General features: G+C 53.0%; 5 protein-coding genes across 5 annotated transcripts; 3 read left to right on the top strand and 2 right to left on the bottom strand.

Annotated features, from left to right (window-relative positions):
- Positions 1-6,340: 6,340 nt before the first annotated feature.
- Positions 6,341-8,730, top strand: TRIVIDRAFT_173973 (uncharacterized protein; the record flags this gene model as incomplete). The annotated part of the gene is made up of 2 exons (XM_014095142.1): positions 6,341-6,675; positions 6,761-8,730. 2 exons carry the CDS (start codon positions 6,353-6,355, stop codon positions 8,010-8,012), a joined length of 1,575 nt encoding a protein of 524 aa, XP_013950617.1.
- TRIVIDRAFT_187379 (uncharacterized protein) lies at positions 7,937-8,726 on the top strand (the record flags this gene model as incomplete). The annotated part of the gene is made up of 1 exon (XM_014095143.1): positions 7,937-8,726. The coding sequence occupies one exon, from the start codon at positions 8,506-8,508 to the stop codon at positions 8,692-8,694; it is 189 nt and encodes a 62-aa protein (XP_013950618.1).
- Positions 8,731-9,438: 708 nt separating the features above from the next.
- On the bottom strand, positions 9,439-12,250 carry TRIVIDRAFT_227281 (uncharacterized protein; the record flags this gene model as incomplete). Its single annotated transcript, XM_014095141.1, has 3 exons — positions 9,439-11,933; positions 12,018-12,146; positions 12,235-12,250. 3 exons carry the CDS (start codon positions 12,248-12,250, stop codon positions 9,439-9,441), a joined length of 2,640 nt encoding a protein of 879 aa, XP_013950616.1.
- Positions 12,251-13,028: 778 nt separating this feature from the next.
- On the top strand, positions 13,029-15,849 carry TRIVIDRAFT_183728 (uncharacterized protein; the record flags this gene model as incomplete). The annotated part of the gene is made up of 6 exons (XM_014095140.1): positions 13,029-13,508; positions 13,574-13,668; positions 13,735-13,826; positions 13,884-14,376; positions 14,485-15,547; positions 15,759-15,849. 5 exons carry the CDS (start codon positions 13,214-13,216, stop codon positions 14,689-14,691), a joined length of 1,182 nt encoding a protein of 393 aa, XP_013950615.1.
- Positions 14,690-15,849, bottom strand: TRIVIDRAFT_210664 (uncharacterized protein; the record flags this gene model as incomplete). The annotated part of the gene is made up of 2 exons (XM_014095139.1): positions 14,690-15,547; positions 15,759-15,849. 2 exons carry the CDS (start codon positions 15,764-15,766, stop codon positions 14,923-14,925), a joined length of 633 nt encoding a protein of 210 aa, XP_013950614.1.
- Positions 15,850-16,503: the final 654 nt, after the last annotated feature.

The raw sequence follows: 16,503 nt of genomic DNA, 5'->3' as shown, positions 1-16,503 counted from the left end.
CGGGGCAATGAGTCGGAGGATCTTTTTTTTTGTGGTCGTCTTGTGTCCGTTAGGGTCGCAGTAGCCAGTACATGATCGCTGCTTGTCTCTGGGGAAGGGAAAGATCTCACGGGCGGGCTTGTGGCAGAGAGATTAAACAAGGACAGAACACGGGCGATTGTGTGGATGGAGGAGAGTCGAGTTTGTGTCTTTCTGCTGACTTGATTGGAAGAGGGGGTCGGGGTTTAGGCCGTGCGGAGCTTCGGCGCGGTGCCACTACTTGCGAGTAACCGCAGCTTCTGCTGCTTTCCCACCGGATTACTTCATTTTAATTTTTTTTCTGCCTCTTCAGCGGTTGGCCACGGGAATATTCACTGTTGCTGGTGTCGCTCTCTTTGCTTCTTGGCGATGCTTGTACGAGGAGGTACGTACAAGTTAGTACTTAGGTACGGAGTACGTATCGCAAAATTGCGAGTGGCCAGGCAAACCAGGTTAGAGACGACATGAGCCCCTCCAAAAGACCGAGGTCTAGTCCGAAATACCTGCGCCTTGATAGAGGTGAAGTCAACTTAGACTCAGTCAGTGGAGATGGATGGAACAGACTATTTGCTTCTGTCTCTTCCATCCCTCCTTTTGCTTGTCTTTGTCTAGCTCCGGCTTCAGCATCGCGCATCTACTACAGTATCTACAGCATCTGCCTGTGTACAGAGCCATGAGTAGGTACTTATTTGCTTTCTCCGCCTCGTGATGAATACCCAATGTCACCAGCTACTACGTTTTATGTAGTTCCCTTTTTATTTTAAGCAGCTTATCAGTGGTGCGGCTCCATTTCTGCAGCTCCAACATGTTATAAATAGCACCGTGCATGGGAGGCCAATTCCCTTTCCAGCCCAAGGTGCAGCAGCACGCTGAGTCAGCGGATATAGTAGTGGCAGTTTCCAGCGCTGTTTTTTTTCTAGAGCGCAATGTTTGTTTGTTATGGGGGTCTTGCAGTGTTTTTGGCATTGTTACACCAGTTAATGCATTTTACGCCGTGAAATCCCCATCTCCACATCGCCACCGAAAACCGCCGAGAAGGCCTATCGGTTACCACATCAGCTGAGAGGGCGCTTAGAATTAGGGAATTTTTTTTTCACTACGCAAAAAAATTGGCTCTAGAATCTCCTCTGCAAAGCCACCGGAATGAAGCCGTGATTCCCGATCTCGCCATTTTCTGCATTGTGAGCAAAGTATTGGTGCGGGCAGTTTAGTTTCTGCACGAACCCGGCGGCCATGTGCGAACAATATGGAAAATGTGCCATCAAATATGCTCAGCTTCGGGCCTGGCCGGCTAATCTGGGCGGATAAAGGGGGTTGTGCCCCATTTCTCCTCAAAAGTTAAAAGGCGATCGAGAATGGGAGCAATGAAGCCACTGTCTGTCGACAATTGAGCCCCATTGCAAGATGTCATGATCAACGCGACCTCGGTAGTACTTCGTAGCCTGTGCGGAGAATTAGAAACCACAGCAGTAGCATAGCATCACAATGCTCCCACTCATCCCACTCATGCTCGGCCACTATCCACGTGCCCCGTAGATTAACATGAGCCGGCCCAGTATTCAGTAAATGAATGGCACGGGGGCTCCCCGTATCAAAGGTGGGCTCCCGAGGCTACGACGAAGACTTGAAAATAGTCCGCCCGAGACAGAGAAAGAAAAAGCGGAGGCTACGTTTTGGCGTCTGATAGGGCAGCGCTTTTCATGCAGCTTCGGATAATATTTCCGACAATTGTTTGCCATTGATTGATTGTCTGCTCGGAGGGAGCATTACGGAGTACAGTAGATGCATGTTACTCTCAAGGTTGCCAATAGACTCAAGCGACGCTCAGAGCGGGGTGGCACAGCTCTTGTGAATGAGGTTTCATCAGGAGACACAGAAACAATCCGAGTGGGCTCATTAACGTTCCAGCGCTGGACAATCCCTGGTGCGAGGACAAAAAACGAAGTAAAATCTTCCGAGAAACCACCAGCCCACGGCCCTGCATGGGAGAAGAGCAGCTCCAATGCGGAAGTTGGGAAGGCTGACCATATCGGTCCTTCGAACGAGGCGAGATTTGAATCTGCGACGCGCTGGGGGCTATGCCTAGAGCGGCCTCACCTTCACATTGTTTCTTGTTACGTCCTTCGCTGCGACTCTGACGCTGGTGCTTTGCTTTTTGCGTGAGATTGATTCAGCTCCGGATCGGTGCTACTGTGCCATCCTGGTAAGCCGTGGCTCCGTGCTTTTGGCCACAGGATTGAAAGTAATTTCTTCCGCAAAACCACACACCAGACACAGCGAGCACAGTGCCAGCAGGCTTCCAAACAAGGTTCCCGCCTTAGGTAGCATTCTGGTCTGGAGGTGAGGTAACCCCGACGCAGCATGATTTCTGATTACTGTCCTCCGTATTCTCGACCCTCTCTCTGCCTTACCGCTCCCGCGCCGTTCAAGGTATCTTTGCTTGCAGACCCGTCAGGGGGTTTTTCGTCGAGTTGCCAGTGCTTCCGGCCTGTGAAGAAGACGACACGACACCGCCGTGGCGCCATTCCGAGCTCCCCGACGCAGGTAGACGCAGGTATGCAATTTATGGAGACGGTTTGATAGGACGGGCAATCTCGGGGCAGCCATCACGCATCTTGGGGGCGACGTCACCGCGATCCAATTGGCAGCAGCAGCAACAAAAGATATCGAAAGGCATGTTGGGGCATCACGTGATGGACCTTGGAGCTGCTCCGATTTGACGGATCGAGGGCATCAAATGCAGGGAAGACAAAACTCGCCCTGCTGGAAGTACGGGGGTTTGATAAGATCGATGCCGGCCCACAGTCAAGAATCCGAAACGGCCACGGTGCTCCAATTCGCGCTGCTGCGGGCGATTCAAAGTCTTGTACTGAACTAGTAAGGGTGCTAATGCCGGTACGGTAGTATTATCATGGAAAAAATTAGAAAAAAAGGAAACATAAAAGTAAACAGTGCAGAGAAGGGAAAAAAAAGAAAAAAAGAGAGAAGAGAAGCCCGTGCGATGGTGCTGTTTCTTCGTTATCGGCGACAGCGACGGCCGAGGCAGCGCCAAGCGTCATAGGCACCACACTAGATAACTGGGGTTTTCTCTTTGCCTTTACGCGATTCATATCTTTCCGACTGCACATCGTTGTCCATATGGGGCATCTCCTCGTTTCCTACTTTGGATCTACGTTGACAGATTTGGGCAGGTTGCTGCTACTGGGGAGTCAAAACACAGGGAAAAAGGGAGGCGGCCTCGGTAGTTGTTTGATGCCTCCATGATTTCATGATCATCCCCATCTACCGAGCCGCCATGAAGCAAATTCACCGGCGCCAACTCCGTGATGCTGGCATGGACTCTAACGCAACAGAGGCAAAGGCACGGAAATGCGACGTAGCACCACCGCCATCACCGTGCTGTGCAACGTCTTCCCAATGACATTGAAAGGCCTGGTTGGTGTGGGGAGCTGCTTGTCGGGGTAGGGCATGGCTTGGGCCACTCACCTCCCGCTGCTGCAGTCCTGTCCTCTCGTGTTTGGATCGACAATTCCATGAGACACCAGAACGGCCGGAGTAGGGCCGCGGTGGCCTCCTCCCTCTTGTCTCGTCTTGCTTTCCCGCACTGCCCTGACAAAGACCACTGTGGGCGCTGGGAGCCTGCTATTCTTCTTATTTCAAGCCCAGTCTGCTCACACGCCCAGCCCTATCCGTAGTGAACGGATCGATAACGCCTGTATATCCGTGTCTTGATCTCCATCGCTAAGGGAGAATTCGGCCGGGACGGATTGCGGCAACGCCACGGCTAGCACACTGGGTAGCGCGGCGTCGGCTTCGTGATGCATGGACAAGAGTAATCCATGCATGTCGGGCTGGTGTACGGCATATATACCGGTAATATTGGGCGTGCCGGAGAGTGGTGAAGTAGGGCATCGAGTACGGAGTAGGTACTGTATCTATCGCCTCCAAGCGACTGGCGCGCCGTGTCGACTGTCATCAGCATGGTCATACCGACAATTGCTTGCTCTGTGCTCGTATGTTATCTTCGGATCAACTAGCCCAAACAGAGGATGACAAGATGAGATTGTTAGATAGCAGACCATTGCGTACAGCACAGCAGGCCGTCCTAGGTCCGCGTGGCCTTTCCGTCCAATTTCGCTCGATATCCCGCCTTCGGAAAATGGTCGTCGGGAATAGAGTCGAGTTGGCTGTTGGAGCCGAGTGGCACTGGCCATATGTACGGCGTATGTATGTAAGGCCATGACGGCGCCATGTGCGAATAAGCAAGGCAGACAACGTGATTGATTCTCACACGCATGGAGCTAGAAAATGACACTCGTAACATCCGGGCCTGGGGTATCGTGCCCTATTCGTCGTAGCAGCAAAGCGGTGGTGTGCGTTGTTTTGTTGTCTCCTCTCTGCGACGCACGGCCGCGCAGCAATACGAGCAGCGCAACGATGCAGAACAAACCTGCCTGCTACTGGACTTGCTCGGCCCTGCAAATGCGACGACGACAACCAAAAAAGCCCCCCTCGCACCACTGCCTGTTGCTGTACAGTATGTACGGTAGAGCAGACCCGAAGCTCTTATCTCTATGGAGTGGTTTGGCAAATGGAGCCGCGGCCATCTCGGGGATGCTGTGCGGCTGTGGATCGTGATTGTGGTCCGAAATGATTCAAAGGTGGGACACGCAACGCATGCAATCAGTCCAGCAGGTACCTGTATGTACGTACCTACATAGGCACAGTACTGGGTACATTCTGTACATGATAGACTCCGTATGGCAGCCAGCGCTACGACTCTGTCGGACTAGCGAGGCTGCGGTTCGGTAGGGAAAAGAAGATTGGAAGCGTCGCGAGAAGCGCTTTCTGGTCCCCTCTTGGGGCTTTTCTTTTTTCGCTTCCCAGCACGTTGCGCGACACCGAGGGATTGGGCTGACATGGCGGCGTACGGTTTGCGCACGGTGCTGTACCCAACGTGATTGGCCGCGTTCGGCTAAATGCCATTTTGGAAATCTCAGCAGCGCACGCGACGGACGCAAGTGCGAGTACCAAGAGGTCACTAAGAAAGTACCTCGGGGTAAAGGGCGTGCTAGCCGGCCCCATGGCGCACGGCCAACTGCTACTTCGTGGCCAGCCGCAGCCTTGGTATCGTGACCCTAGCCGAAGCTTTCCCACGGAACGACTTTCCCCTGCCTTGCCCACAATGGGGATTCGCCATCGTGCGGATTCGCTCGCGGCGCTACTGTGCGGCCCGACTGCCCTGGGCCCACAGAGGGCCGATTTGCTAAGAGCGACAGCCTAGAGGCGTTGTTTGGGGGAACGGAGTACGTACCAAAGACAGCGGCCCCCCTCCCCAAAGCTGCCAGCCCCAGATGCCCCGGACATTGCCCCAAAGGCAGACAGCGCACTGTACGGGGCACCCTGGCCGTCGCCGAGCAGGCCCTGTTTGGGGAGCTCCGCAGCGCACGCCAGGCCGTGCAGACACTGTGTGCTGAAGCCCCCAACGTTGCTCGGGTCACTGGCTCCAGCACCTTTTCCTCAGCAGATCCACTATTACGCCGGCCAAACGGCCGCCTGGGCGAATCAGCGCAACAGCATTCCCTCGCCCTTATTTTGCGATTTTGCAAAGGGTGCAGAGGCTCCGTGGACCTTTTTTCGCCCTCTCTCCGCTGTGCTTCTGGTGCTTCGTCCCCCAAACAGCGTTCCCAAATGCCCCGGGCGATCCCCGACTCCCACCTAGCGGGCTGCTAGCGGGTCCTGTTCCACTGTACGTGTTCCACTGTCCTTCCCACACATGCCAGGTCTCTTCCCTATCGCAATCCTCTCTACACTCCCACCCTCATTTTTCTCATCCTCTGCCCAGAGCCTTGCCCTGCTTTTGCATCGCGTACGAGTAGCTCCTTGCCTTGTTTTTTCATTTTCCCGCTCCTCGCCTTGCATCGCCGCGCCAAATCCGTCGCAGCGCATACTCGTACTTGTACTCATACATCATTTACACGGCAGAGCTAGACGCAGCTCCCAGACGACTCGAGACGACGCAAGACGAACCGAGACGAGACGAGACGAGCTGCCCTTGACGGCCAACCAACGTCGTCGTCGCCTTTCCATTCACCGCAATCCTTCGCACCCCTTCGCTTCCCCCTCTTCTCTCTCCCTACTGGGCGACTTCGCCATACCATTCCCCGCCATGTTAAGACGACTGCTCTCTCCCTGCGTCCGACAATAGAGACGCCTTCAACTCCCCGAGCTGGCCGCGGCCGCTCGTCACCCATAGAATTTTGTATCTCGTCGCTCGTTCACCTCGCCTCCATCGCCCATCATGGCTGAGTCCCAGTCTCAACGCCGCGTCGCCATGGATCCGCCGCACCTCACCGAGTTCGCTTCCGAGCGCTACTTTGAGAAGCTCAGCCAACTCAACGCCAGCCGCCAGCAGGCGGATCATGCGGAAGCCAGTGTCACGACGACGGCGACGACGTCGAGGTTCATCCTACCGTTGCGAGAGTCGTCCAAGCCCACGGATGTCGACGCCCTCAAACCTGCCGACTCGAAACGCGAGAAGGGTCGCTTCCTGAGTTTTCGACAAAAGGTCTCTCTAGGCTCAAAACACTCAAAAACCGATGTTGAGCATACGACAACGCTACATTCAAGAGCCTCTACGGAGTCGACGCGAAAAAGGTTTGTCATTTTCCCTCCAAGAAATTAATTCTCTCATCGCCGGGCAAGTATCTAAAAGAGTCTTCAAAACTAACTTTGTTTTTAGCATCCCTTTTGATCAACTATTCAGCGCATTACCGAGCGAACTACAGCTCCAAATCATCTCATCCCTCCCCTTGACAGATATTCTTAACCTCCGACTAGCCTCGAAATCATGGCACTCACTCATCACCGCAAACGAAACACCCATTGTCCGACAACATCTGTATAATCACATACCCGCATATGCTATTCGCCTATATCCCATACCTGATAACTCCGCCGAAATCAACTTCCACTATCTGTGTAGTCTGTGGCATCGTCTCCATGTCGCGGCCAAGCTATCGTATTTGATGTGCGAATGGATTACAAAAGATATATTTTTAAGACAGACGGAAGCCCAGAAGCTGGCATTCGCACCACAGCACGAGCGTATGCGCCGACGACTGATACCTTTACTGTTCACCACTTTCCACTTTTTCGAGACGTACCGGAAACTGCACTTGCAATATATTGCTGAACACGGACACGGACTGCAAAGGGAACCATACACGGTGAATCCGATCGAGACGCAAATCATGAACATGTATGACAACCAGACGCTACTGAGGGTCCATGAAGTATTCCCTCTCATCATCTCGTCCTTTTGCCGCCGCCTGCGACCCCCGACGTATGTTGGTCGAGTGGAACGATCATTACGTGGTTATCTGAGGGAACGACCGCCCGACGAAGTTCATGTGGCCATCTTGTGCCTAGGTGGACTTCGCCAGGTAGAGAAGCTGTGGGAAACAAAGGGCTACAACAACCGACGGGCTGCTGTTGATATTTGGTTTGGCTCTCTCACCAAGGAGCCTGTTGGCGAAGCCTCTGCCAAGGGCCGGCTAGGATTGAAGGGCTTTGGACGGAAGAAGTCAACAAGCAGCGATCGACCTCCGCACCGGACATCATTTAGCGAAGGCGGCCGCCGGAGTCCGTGGGGATCGGTAGATTCCACCCACAACGGGGGATTCATGCCGTATAGCGTCTTCAATACCAGTCTCTCGGCCGATGCGCCCATGGCACCTCTCGAACGCGACAACGCAAAGACTCTACTAGGGGATCTCCCATCGCTGCAGTCCATTTGGCTGACCACAGCCGAGGCCATGATTATGGACCGCAAGATTGTGCAACGGCCGCAGGACATCAAGCGGAACCAGCAGGTTATGCTGGATCTAATACGAGAGGATGGCCTGGACGAAGAAGACGAATGGTGCTACGGCCGCCACATCTCCGACTCAGTGAGGCCACCTGCCGCAGCCCTTGGCGACGATGCGGACTAAAGCCTCTCGCCTACCTTTTTATTATACTGCCCAATATATACACGGCTCATCTACATCTACCTTTTTTGGTCTTTATATACGCTTGCTTTCATCGGGCATGCCATCTTTCTTTTGAACTAAGCACAACCATCTGCTTATACCATTTATTTCCTTGTGTTTGTTGTGTCCCTGGACGACACAAAAAGAAGCATTTACAGGCGTTTTTTTTCTTTAGGGAAGGGGATACGGATGGAATCCACGCGATGTGAGAATTCCGGTTGTGGAATATCTTGGGGTTATCTGTGGTCTTTTTGTTTTTTTACCTTGCTCCTTAACCTCTCTCATATTCTTTCCCTCTAAAGATTTCCTTTATTTGTCTATCTCGACTTCCTGTATCCGTCTCTTCCCTTTTTTTGTGTCTGTGATTTGGACTAGTTAAATGGGGGTCCCCCTTTTTCCGTCCTGCTTGTCATATCCTGGGGAAATATCCTGCATTGGCACAGCTTTCAGCCGCATGCATAGAACCTGCGCAGTCTGTTCTCATCTTATCTGTCTGCTCTGCCTGCTTGCCTGTCTGTTAAACCTTTTTGTGTTTTTCGACTCTTCTCTTAGCAGCGTTATCTTCCTTTGTTTTCTTCGCTATATTTTTGCGTACTCTCATTTTGTAGCCCTCTCGGCGAAACTGGTATACGGCCAGCGCTGATTGCAAAAAAATTGAAGAAAAGACACATTCTTAAATAAATCTTGCCATGGAGACTCTTCCAGTGACTGTTTTTGATTTATTCGCACGTCTTATAATGAGAATCAAGTTGTAGATTTTACATATACATATACATATACATATATATATATTTTCCTCTTCCTTGCCCGTATTTCTACGGGATTGTCTATGGCTTTTTGCTCAACATGCTTCGCTATCCCTGCTTTGTTTCGTAAGAAGTAAAAAAAAAAAATGTGAAGAATGATCAAGAGAAAACGCCAACAGACTTCATATTATCCCATTCACCCCATGAATGCACCCGTCGTTTCAAACGTACACACATCTCACATTGTAAATGAAAGAAGAACAAAAGGTGGTAGAAAGGTGGAAAAAATCATAGCACCATCCACAAACGATCGGATCATAAGTCTCATCTGCCCCATTTCGCAAAGAAAAGATAAGAAACTCCCAAGAAAGATTGAAAAGTGAAAAACAAAACCGGGTTGCCTTTTGACTCCTTTGAAAATCCGTCCAGTTCACCTACACGCCTAAACATCAAAAGAAACAAACAAATAAAAGCAAATTTCTTTTCTGATGATGGATGGAGAAAAAAAGAGGAAACCCACCGGTTCCCCCACGTTGCGTAGCCCTTTTCTCTCTGTGTCTCCATAATAACGGCAAATGTTCACACGGTTATGCCAAATAACAAATCTACGAGCTGGGGGGGAAAGAGGAAATGCTATCCTACTAGCGATTAGCCATGGCCTGGTAAAGCCTCTCTCTCATATTCGGTTCGGCCAGCGCAGCCTCAAGCTGCGTAGAGTCGCCAAACGCGGCGGCGGCATCTTGGACGTCGCGCTCGTTCAGGCCGTAGTCCATGTCGAGGTAGCTGTGCTCTGCAAAGGTCTGGAACTGGCTCAGGCTAGACGTCGTGGGCGCTGACGCCGACGTTGCGGGAACTTGCTGGCCGTTGGTGAAGCCAGAAGACGGGTGGCGAGCTGTGGGCGTTTGCTGCTGTCCCGACTGGCTGCGCGAGATAGCTAGAGACGCTTGCTGGGACAAGCTGGCGGCACGAGCTTCGTCGGAGCTCTGCCTCGCCATGTTGGAAGACCCAAATTGTGATGCTTGACCGCTGCTTGCGCCTCTAGCAAAGCTGCCGCCAGCGCTGGTTACGTGCCCTAGCTGGCCCGGCAGCTGTCTTGTCTGGCCATAGAAGCCTTGTGTGGCCATGTTCGTTGAGCTGTTTCCGTACATCTGGCCTGGCCCTCTGGACCTTGAGGCTCCCGACGGCATATGCCCTCCTTGCTGAAGTTGTGGCGGAGGACGCATCCCTGTGGTCTGCTGAGGCCGCTGAGATGTAAACTGCTGGGACTGTTGCTGGGTTTGAAGCGATTGGTTTTGGCTCTGGCTCTGAGGCTGCGTCGGCGATCGTTGAGGGTGATGTTGCTGTTGCAGATGCTGCTGGCTCGAAGCTTTCCTAACCGCAGCACTAGCCAACTGGCTATCAAAGTTATTGGTGGCCATGGCCTGAGAGATGCTGTTGTAGGTATTGTTAAGTATGGGTGACGTAGTCATGCCGACTCGGCCAGATTGAGAATCAATATTGTTGAACATGGGGTTCTGAAGAGATTCTCTAGATACCCGCCGACGTTTCATATTATTTGGGTCAGAAGCAGCCATCTGTAACGAAGTCTCATCGCCGTGTCGAATCTGAGAGGAAACGTCGGGTGCTGTGATTGCCGAGAGTGAGTCCCTAGCCACCTGTACAGGATCGCCGACTTTTCTCTTCTTAAGATGCGAGTGGTTATTGATGGAGCGAAATTGATCCAGAGACTGCATTGCCGATCCAGCCCAGCTACTCACAGCCGGAATAGCACTTGTTTGGCTCGTCTGAGGAGTTCGCACAGCCATATGTCCGGTGTGTTGCGCCACTACACTCTCTTGCATCGTGGGCGAGGGGTGCTGTTGCTGCTCTACTCTGGGAGGCATCGTATTCGCAAAAGAGGAAATATTATTCAGACTCCCCGTTGTCTTATGTGATAAGGGGGAGGGTGCAACTGGATTGGAGGTTGTCGATGCCGGTAGCAGGCCGTGAGGGGTATCCGCAGTCACTTGGCCGGCTTCGGGGGTATTCTTTGGTCGATTCTTGGATCCTTTAGGTCGACCTCTCTTTTTACCCGTCCCAGGAGTGCTCATGATACTAGAATCAGGGTCGAGATGCGTTGAAATATCAGCATGATACGCGGGATGAACAAGCCCATTTCTAGTTTGCTCGCTGGATCCTGGTTCAGATTGGGATAGACCAAGTGAATTTTGCGAGCCGAGCGCGTCAACTTGGCTGGATGAATGGTGTGCCATATCAGACTTCTTGATGCCTTTGTCTATGCGAGGCTTGGAGCTTTTACTCCCCTTTGGCCGTCCTCGCGGTCTTTTGACAGGAGTGGCAGTAGCTGCATTCTGCGTCTCTGAGAGCTGTGAAGGATCTGCTGCAACATCCGTAGAGGATGATGGAGCGGCAGGGGCAGTAGCGGAATGAGATAGAGTTGGGGGTTGAGTTGACGAGGGTATGTCTGAGGCAGCAACAGCCACGGCAGCAGCAGCAGCAGAGACAATATCACTCTGGAGAGACGGATGTGGTGCTATAGCTGATGGATTCCCTTCGACTGGAGGGAATATCTCGGCGACCCAGCCGACGAAAATGGATCCCTGGCCATTGTTGTGTCCGCTTTCTGGGAAGCCCGAATCGTGTGATGAAGGAGCACCGGGGATGCCACCAAAGTAGGCCAGTGCTTTACAGAGCTGATCCACCACCACGACGGGATTCAAGCTGCGTAATAAAGTGAGAAGGCGAGCCTGCTCAGCCTTGGCCTCGTGCGGCAAAGGTCCCAGATTACGGGTAGGTAGAGGGTAGGAGGGATTCAGATAGCCGTTTTGCGAAGCCCCATAGGCCGGGGCGGAAGAGCGCGGATCGGTTTCGGTGGGCGGAATCCACGCCAGCTTGCTACGTTTGATAGATTGGTAGCCGCGCATGTTGGCCAGTCTCGCTGCCGCCTCCGTCTCCTCACTCGTGCGCTTTGCGGCAGCGTTTCGCAGGGCGGCCTGTGAGCTATTTATATCGATGTGCATGACGCCAAAGTTGCCGTTTTTGTTGTCGGCCTTGCCCTTGAGCTTGCTGGGCACAGGGTTCTTGACGCGGCCATCCGTGGTGTGAATAGAGGCTCCCTCCGGGGCATCGGTCACATCTGGGCACTGCAATGAGCAAATCCATCCGGCCAAACGGTACCAGATTCGAGGCCTGGCGGAACGTTGAATTGCGCCCTACATACCATGACTAGAGGTGCGGATCGGGGTCGAGGACCTGGGGCCCGGAGTTGCGGATGACTCCAGCGCGGCTTCAACCTTGGCAGGCGAATCCTCGGGCGGAGGAGATTCGCAGATGGCGAGCGTCGCAGAAGCTGCCAAGAGCAAGTCAGAGGCGAAACAGGCCGGGATGGGAGCGGAAAGATAAAGACGTAGGCAGAGATACGAGACGGGGAAACGAACCAGGAGCTGCGGCCATGGCGCTAGGATGATGCGCCTGCAGACCGCCTCATGCCCAGCGCGCGGGCTGGGGGAATTGGAGTTTCGGAAAGGCTGGCAGAGAGAGGCTGTGTCTCAGAGCAAGATGTTTGACGATGCCGACTACGGCGATGCTTGCACGAAAGGCGACGGTTGCAGAGGACGGAGAGCGAACAAACAGGCCCCAGAATTGCCGTCTCGAGGCGCTCACATGGTCCGGAACCGAGGGGCGGTCAGCAGTCCTTTGTATCGCCGTCACAGGCCGTGATGTCGCGCGTTGCAGGCGGTTGTCATGGCCATGGCCTGACAAAGAAAGTTGGCGGTGCACGGCGCATCGTTTCTCTTCATATTCCGACTGAACCTGTTGCTGAGACGGGACTAGCGCCGTCCGTAGCGCTCTGATTCCATATGCAAGTACGGGGGTGATGCATCGCGCTACAGAAAAACAACATGTCGTCTAGATGCATATCGCTGTACACAGGCGGCGGAAGACGTCAATGCCGAGTTTCTTCCATGCAAGGCGAGGGGCTGGCGTTTTAACGGGGACCTGGGCCGTGGGTTAGGTATCGGATACTTGATGACTTGTCCGACTCAGAGGCGGGATTGGGGGCCGTGGCGTAACAGGCCTCGTACTAGATACCTTAGTGCTCTTGCTGCTCAGCACGCTCCCCCCACTGCTGGAGCTGGGCTAAGCTGAACTGTCACTGGACTTGCTCGCGAACTGCTTCTGCTTGCCGCAACCTAATTTATACATGTAGCCAAGCAACCATTCGAGCTTGTGTCGGCGCCTTTTTTCTTCTTCTTCAAAGCCAGAGCTGCGATCCTTCCCGGGCCTTTTGCGTGAGAGAGATTTCCATCTGTTTATCCTCTCTGCCCTCTTGCTCTCTCTCGTCCCTTCTCTTTGCTCTTCTCGCCTTCCTCCTCATCGGGTCTACTTCTATCTCCGTCTCCAGCAGCCACCGCCATGTCGTCCAAGTATGCGCTGATATCGCTGCCTCAAAGCGCCTTCGACTCTGGAAGCCGTGATGAAGCCATCTCGTCCTTGAGTGCGACCATCACCGCCGACAATGGCTCAGTCCTGCCCTTCACCATCCCCGACTTCAAGATCGGAACGCTAGACCTGCTGGTCCAGCAAGCCGATGACCTGGCCAAGCTCGACTCGGCGTGCCAGTCGGTCGTCGCCAAGGTTGCGGACTCCTTGCGCACCGTGCTCAACAACGATGAAGACCGAATGGCTTCCTACAAGATGGTCAATGATAGTTAGTCGAGCCAAATATCGCTTCTGTATGGTGTATGTGGTGGGGGGACTGACGACATGCGGCAGAGCCAACCGATCACTATCTGCGCAACTTTAGCTGGAACAAGATGAGGTACCGAGCCGATAAACCCATAGCTGAGCTCATCAGCACTCTTCAGAAGGTATGCTTTTTTAATCCTTGGCCTAAACTTGTCAGGCGAAGCTCATACATCTTACGCGCGGCCTAGGAGCTCAACACTGTCGACAATGATGTCAAGTCCAAGTTCAACCAGTACAACACCGTCAAGACGAACCTTGCAGCTCTGCAAAGAAAACAAACGTGGGTATCATGCATCTACTCTGCTGCTCCTCGCTAATTGACCTGTCACGGCTGCAGGGGCACTCTCGCAACGAAATCTCTCACTCCGATTGTGAAGCCATCGCTCCTCGTTCAAGATTCCGAGTACCTCGAGACCCACCTCATCGCCGTGCCGACGAATGCGAAGAAAGACTTCATCAAGAGCTATGAAACCCTCGCTCCCATGGTGGTGCCCCGATCCTCTGTCGAAATCGACCACGACGATGAATTCACGCTGTTCGCTGTTGTGACGTTCAAGAAGCACAGCGCCGAGTTTATCCACAAGTGCCGAGAGCAGAAATGGACTCCCCGTCAGTATAAGTACGTCGAGGGTGGCCGGGAGGAAGAGCAGCGTGAGCTGGACCGCGTGACCAACGAAGAGCGCAAGGTCTGTGGCGAGGCTCTGCGTATGGGAAGGACTGGATGGAGCGAAAGCGTCATGATCTGGGTCCATGTCCTCACCTTGCGCGTCTTTGTTGAGGCCGTGCTGCGATACGGATTGCCGCTGGATTACGCCACGGCTCTGATCAAGGTATGTTGCGTTGCGCCGCTGCTTGCGATTTTATACACCCCATGCCCATCAACCATCTCATTAGTTAAGTGTATACTCGTACACAAAGACTAACTACATATGACACAGACAACACCGAAGCTCGCGCCCAAGGCGAAGGCAGCACTAGACTCCAAGTACTCGTACCTGGGCGGAAATGCATTTGGACGGGACAAGCACGGCAGGGTCACCAAGGACGACGCCAACCTCAGCTCAGAGATGGCTGCAGCGGGATTGGGGGCCGGCGAGGGACACGAATACACGGCTTTTGTTTACTACGAGGCCGAATTTCCCTGAGCGTGGCATAGAGATGTATTTTTTTTTCTAAAAGCGTCAGACGCCTGTATTCTATCATTATTGTCTGTGTCCTTAATGAGACTCTTTTCCCTTTTTCGTTTCACGTTGTTCTATATCAATCAATCCTTTGCAATATGAACAAAGACCAGGAGTGATTATTCCTGTGTCCGTACGTTGTTTTATCTTCTCCCTTTTCCTTGCATCTTTCCTCCCTCCTTATAATTCTCACTTCTAGTTCTTGACCTCACTCTTGATGTAGCCCTTGGCGCTGAGCCAGTTTGTGATTTGTGCAACACACTCCTCAACGGTGTTCTCGTGAGTCTTGATTGTGATCTCAGCGTTGGCAGGCTCCTCGTAGGGAGCAGAGATGCCAGTGAAATCCTTGATCTCGCCGGCGCGAGCCTTCTTGTAGAGGCCCTTGGGGTCGCGCTGCTCAGCAACCTCGAGGGGCACGTCGACAAAGACCTCGACGAAGGGGATGGGCTCGTCGCCGTCCTGGCTGGTCTGGGCGTGCAGCTCACGGGCGAGGTCGCGGTCGGCGCGGTAGGGCGAGATGAAGGAAGTGATGGCGATGGTGGAGGCGTCGGCGAAGAGCTTTGCGACCTCTGAGATGCGGCGGATGTTCTCGTTGCGGTCCTTTTCGGAGAAGCCCAGGTCCTTGTTGAGGCCGAAGCGGACGTTGTCGCCGTCGAGGCGGTAGGCGGCGAGGCCCAGGTGCAGGAGATGCTGCTCAAGCGCGGTGGCGACGGTGGATTTGCCCGAGGCGGAGAGGCCCGTCAGCCAGATGGTGAGGCCGCGCTGGTTGCGGAGCTGGTTGCGCTCGCGGCGGGAGAGGGAGGGATGCCAGGTGATGTTGCTGTTTGTTGGAGTCAGCTTTTTTCTTTGTGTGTGTCTTGTTTGGGTGCTATGCTATTTGAGGATTGCAGTGGTAGTGGTGGTGGTGGTGGTATAATTCAATGGTGGTAGATAGGATGGATTAATAGGTAGTGGTGATGATAATGAGATAGTGACATCTCAGTTGCGAGATGCAAGGCGGTAGAGGAGCAGAGGGCGGTTACGGTACGCACGTGGCCATTGTGTAATAACGAACGATTTAATCGATAAAAGCCGAATCGCTTGTTTGCTCTAAACGAGGAAAAAGGAAAAGCAAGTAAAAGGCAGACGAAGGGAGGAAAAGAGATGCAGAGACAAAAAAAGGTGGAGGTACAATGCGAGACATATAAATATGCAAAAGAGGGAGGACTGATGATGAAATCAAATGCGAGATGGGCGATCCGTTTAGAGTTGGTTCTGTGTTTGTAAGTGAAATCTCCCACTAATACTATGTATGCACACCTCCTCGGACCCTCGCCCGCCTTTACAGAGACGTTTCCCCCATTGTGACATTCTAAAGCAGAAAAAAGAAGAAAACGCTGCTGCTAGTGCCAGGAAAACCCCACATGCAACGTCCAATTCCCTCCAAGATAGGCCAAGGCGGATGATGTGCTCATTGGGGAGGCTGATGGCGACAGTCCGAAACCGCCGACTTCCGCTGGCCGGCCCCCGCTGTTTTTTTCCCGTACCTTGTTCTTCACTTATGAGTATGTACTTGTATGGATTCCTTTTAATTCTTTTGAATCATCCCACATAGTGTAAAGTCTTGCAATCATTGCACTATGTGTGCTCCGTACTTCTAGTTCTAGGGAAGGGGCTGGAGGAAGTAACCATCTCTAAATGTCCTGTCACATTGGACGGTTCGTATGAAGCAAGACAACATCTTGATGTACTCTCAAATTGCAGATACTGATAATATACGGCTGTGGTAACTCAAAA

This window comes from Trichoderma virens, assembly GCF_000170995.1.
Source record: "Trichoderma virens Gv29-8 chromosome Unknown TRIVIscaffold_90, whole genome shotgun sequence".
NCBI lineage: Eukaryota > Fungi > Ascomycota > Sordariomycetes > Hypocreales > Hypocreaceae > Trichoderma > Trichoderma virens.
This window is presented reverse-complemented; position numbering and strand designations above follow the sequence as displayed.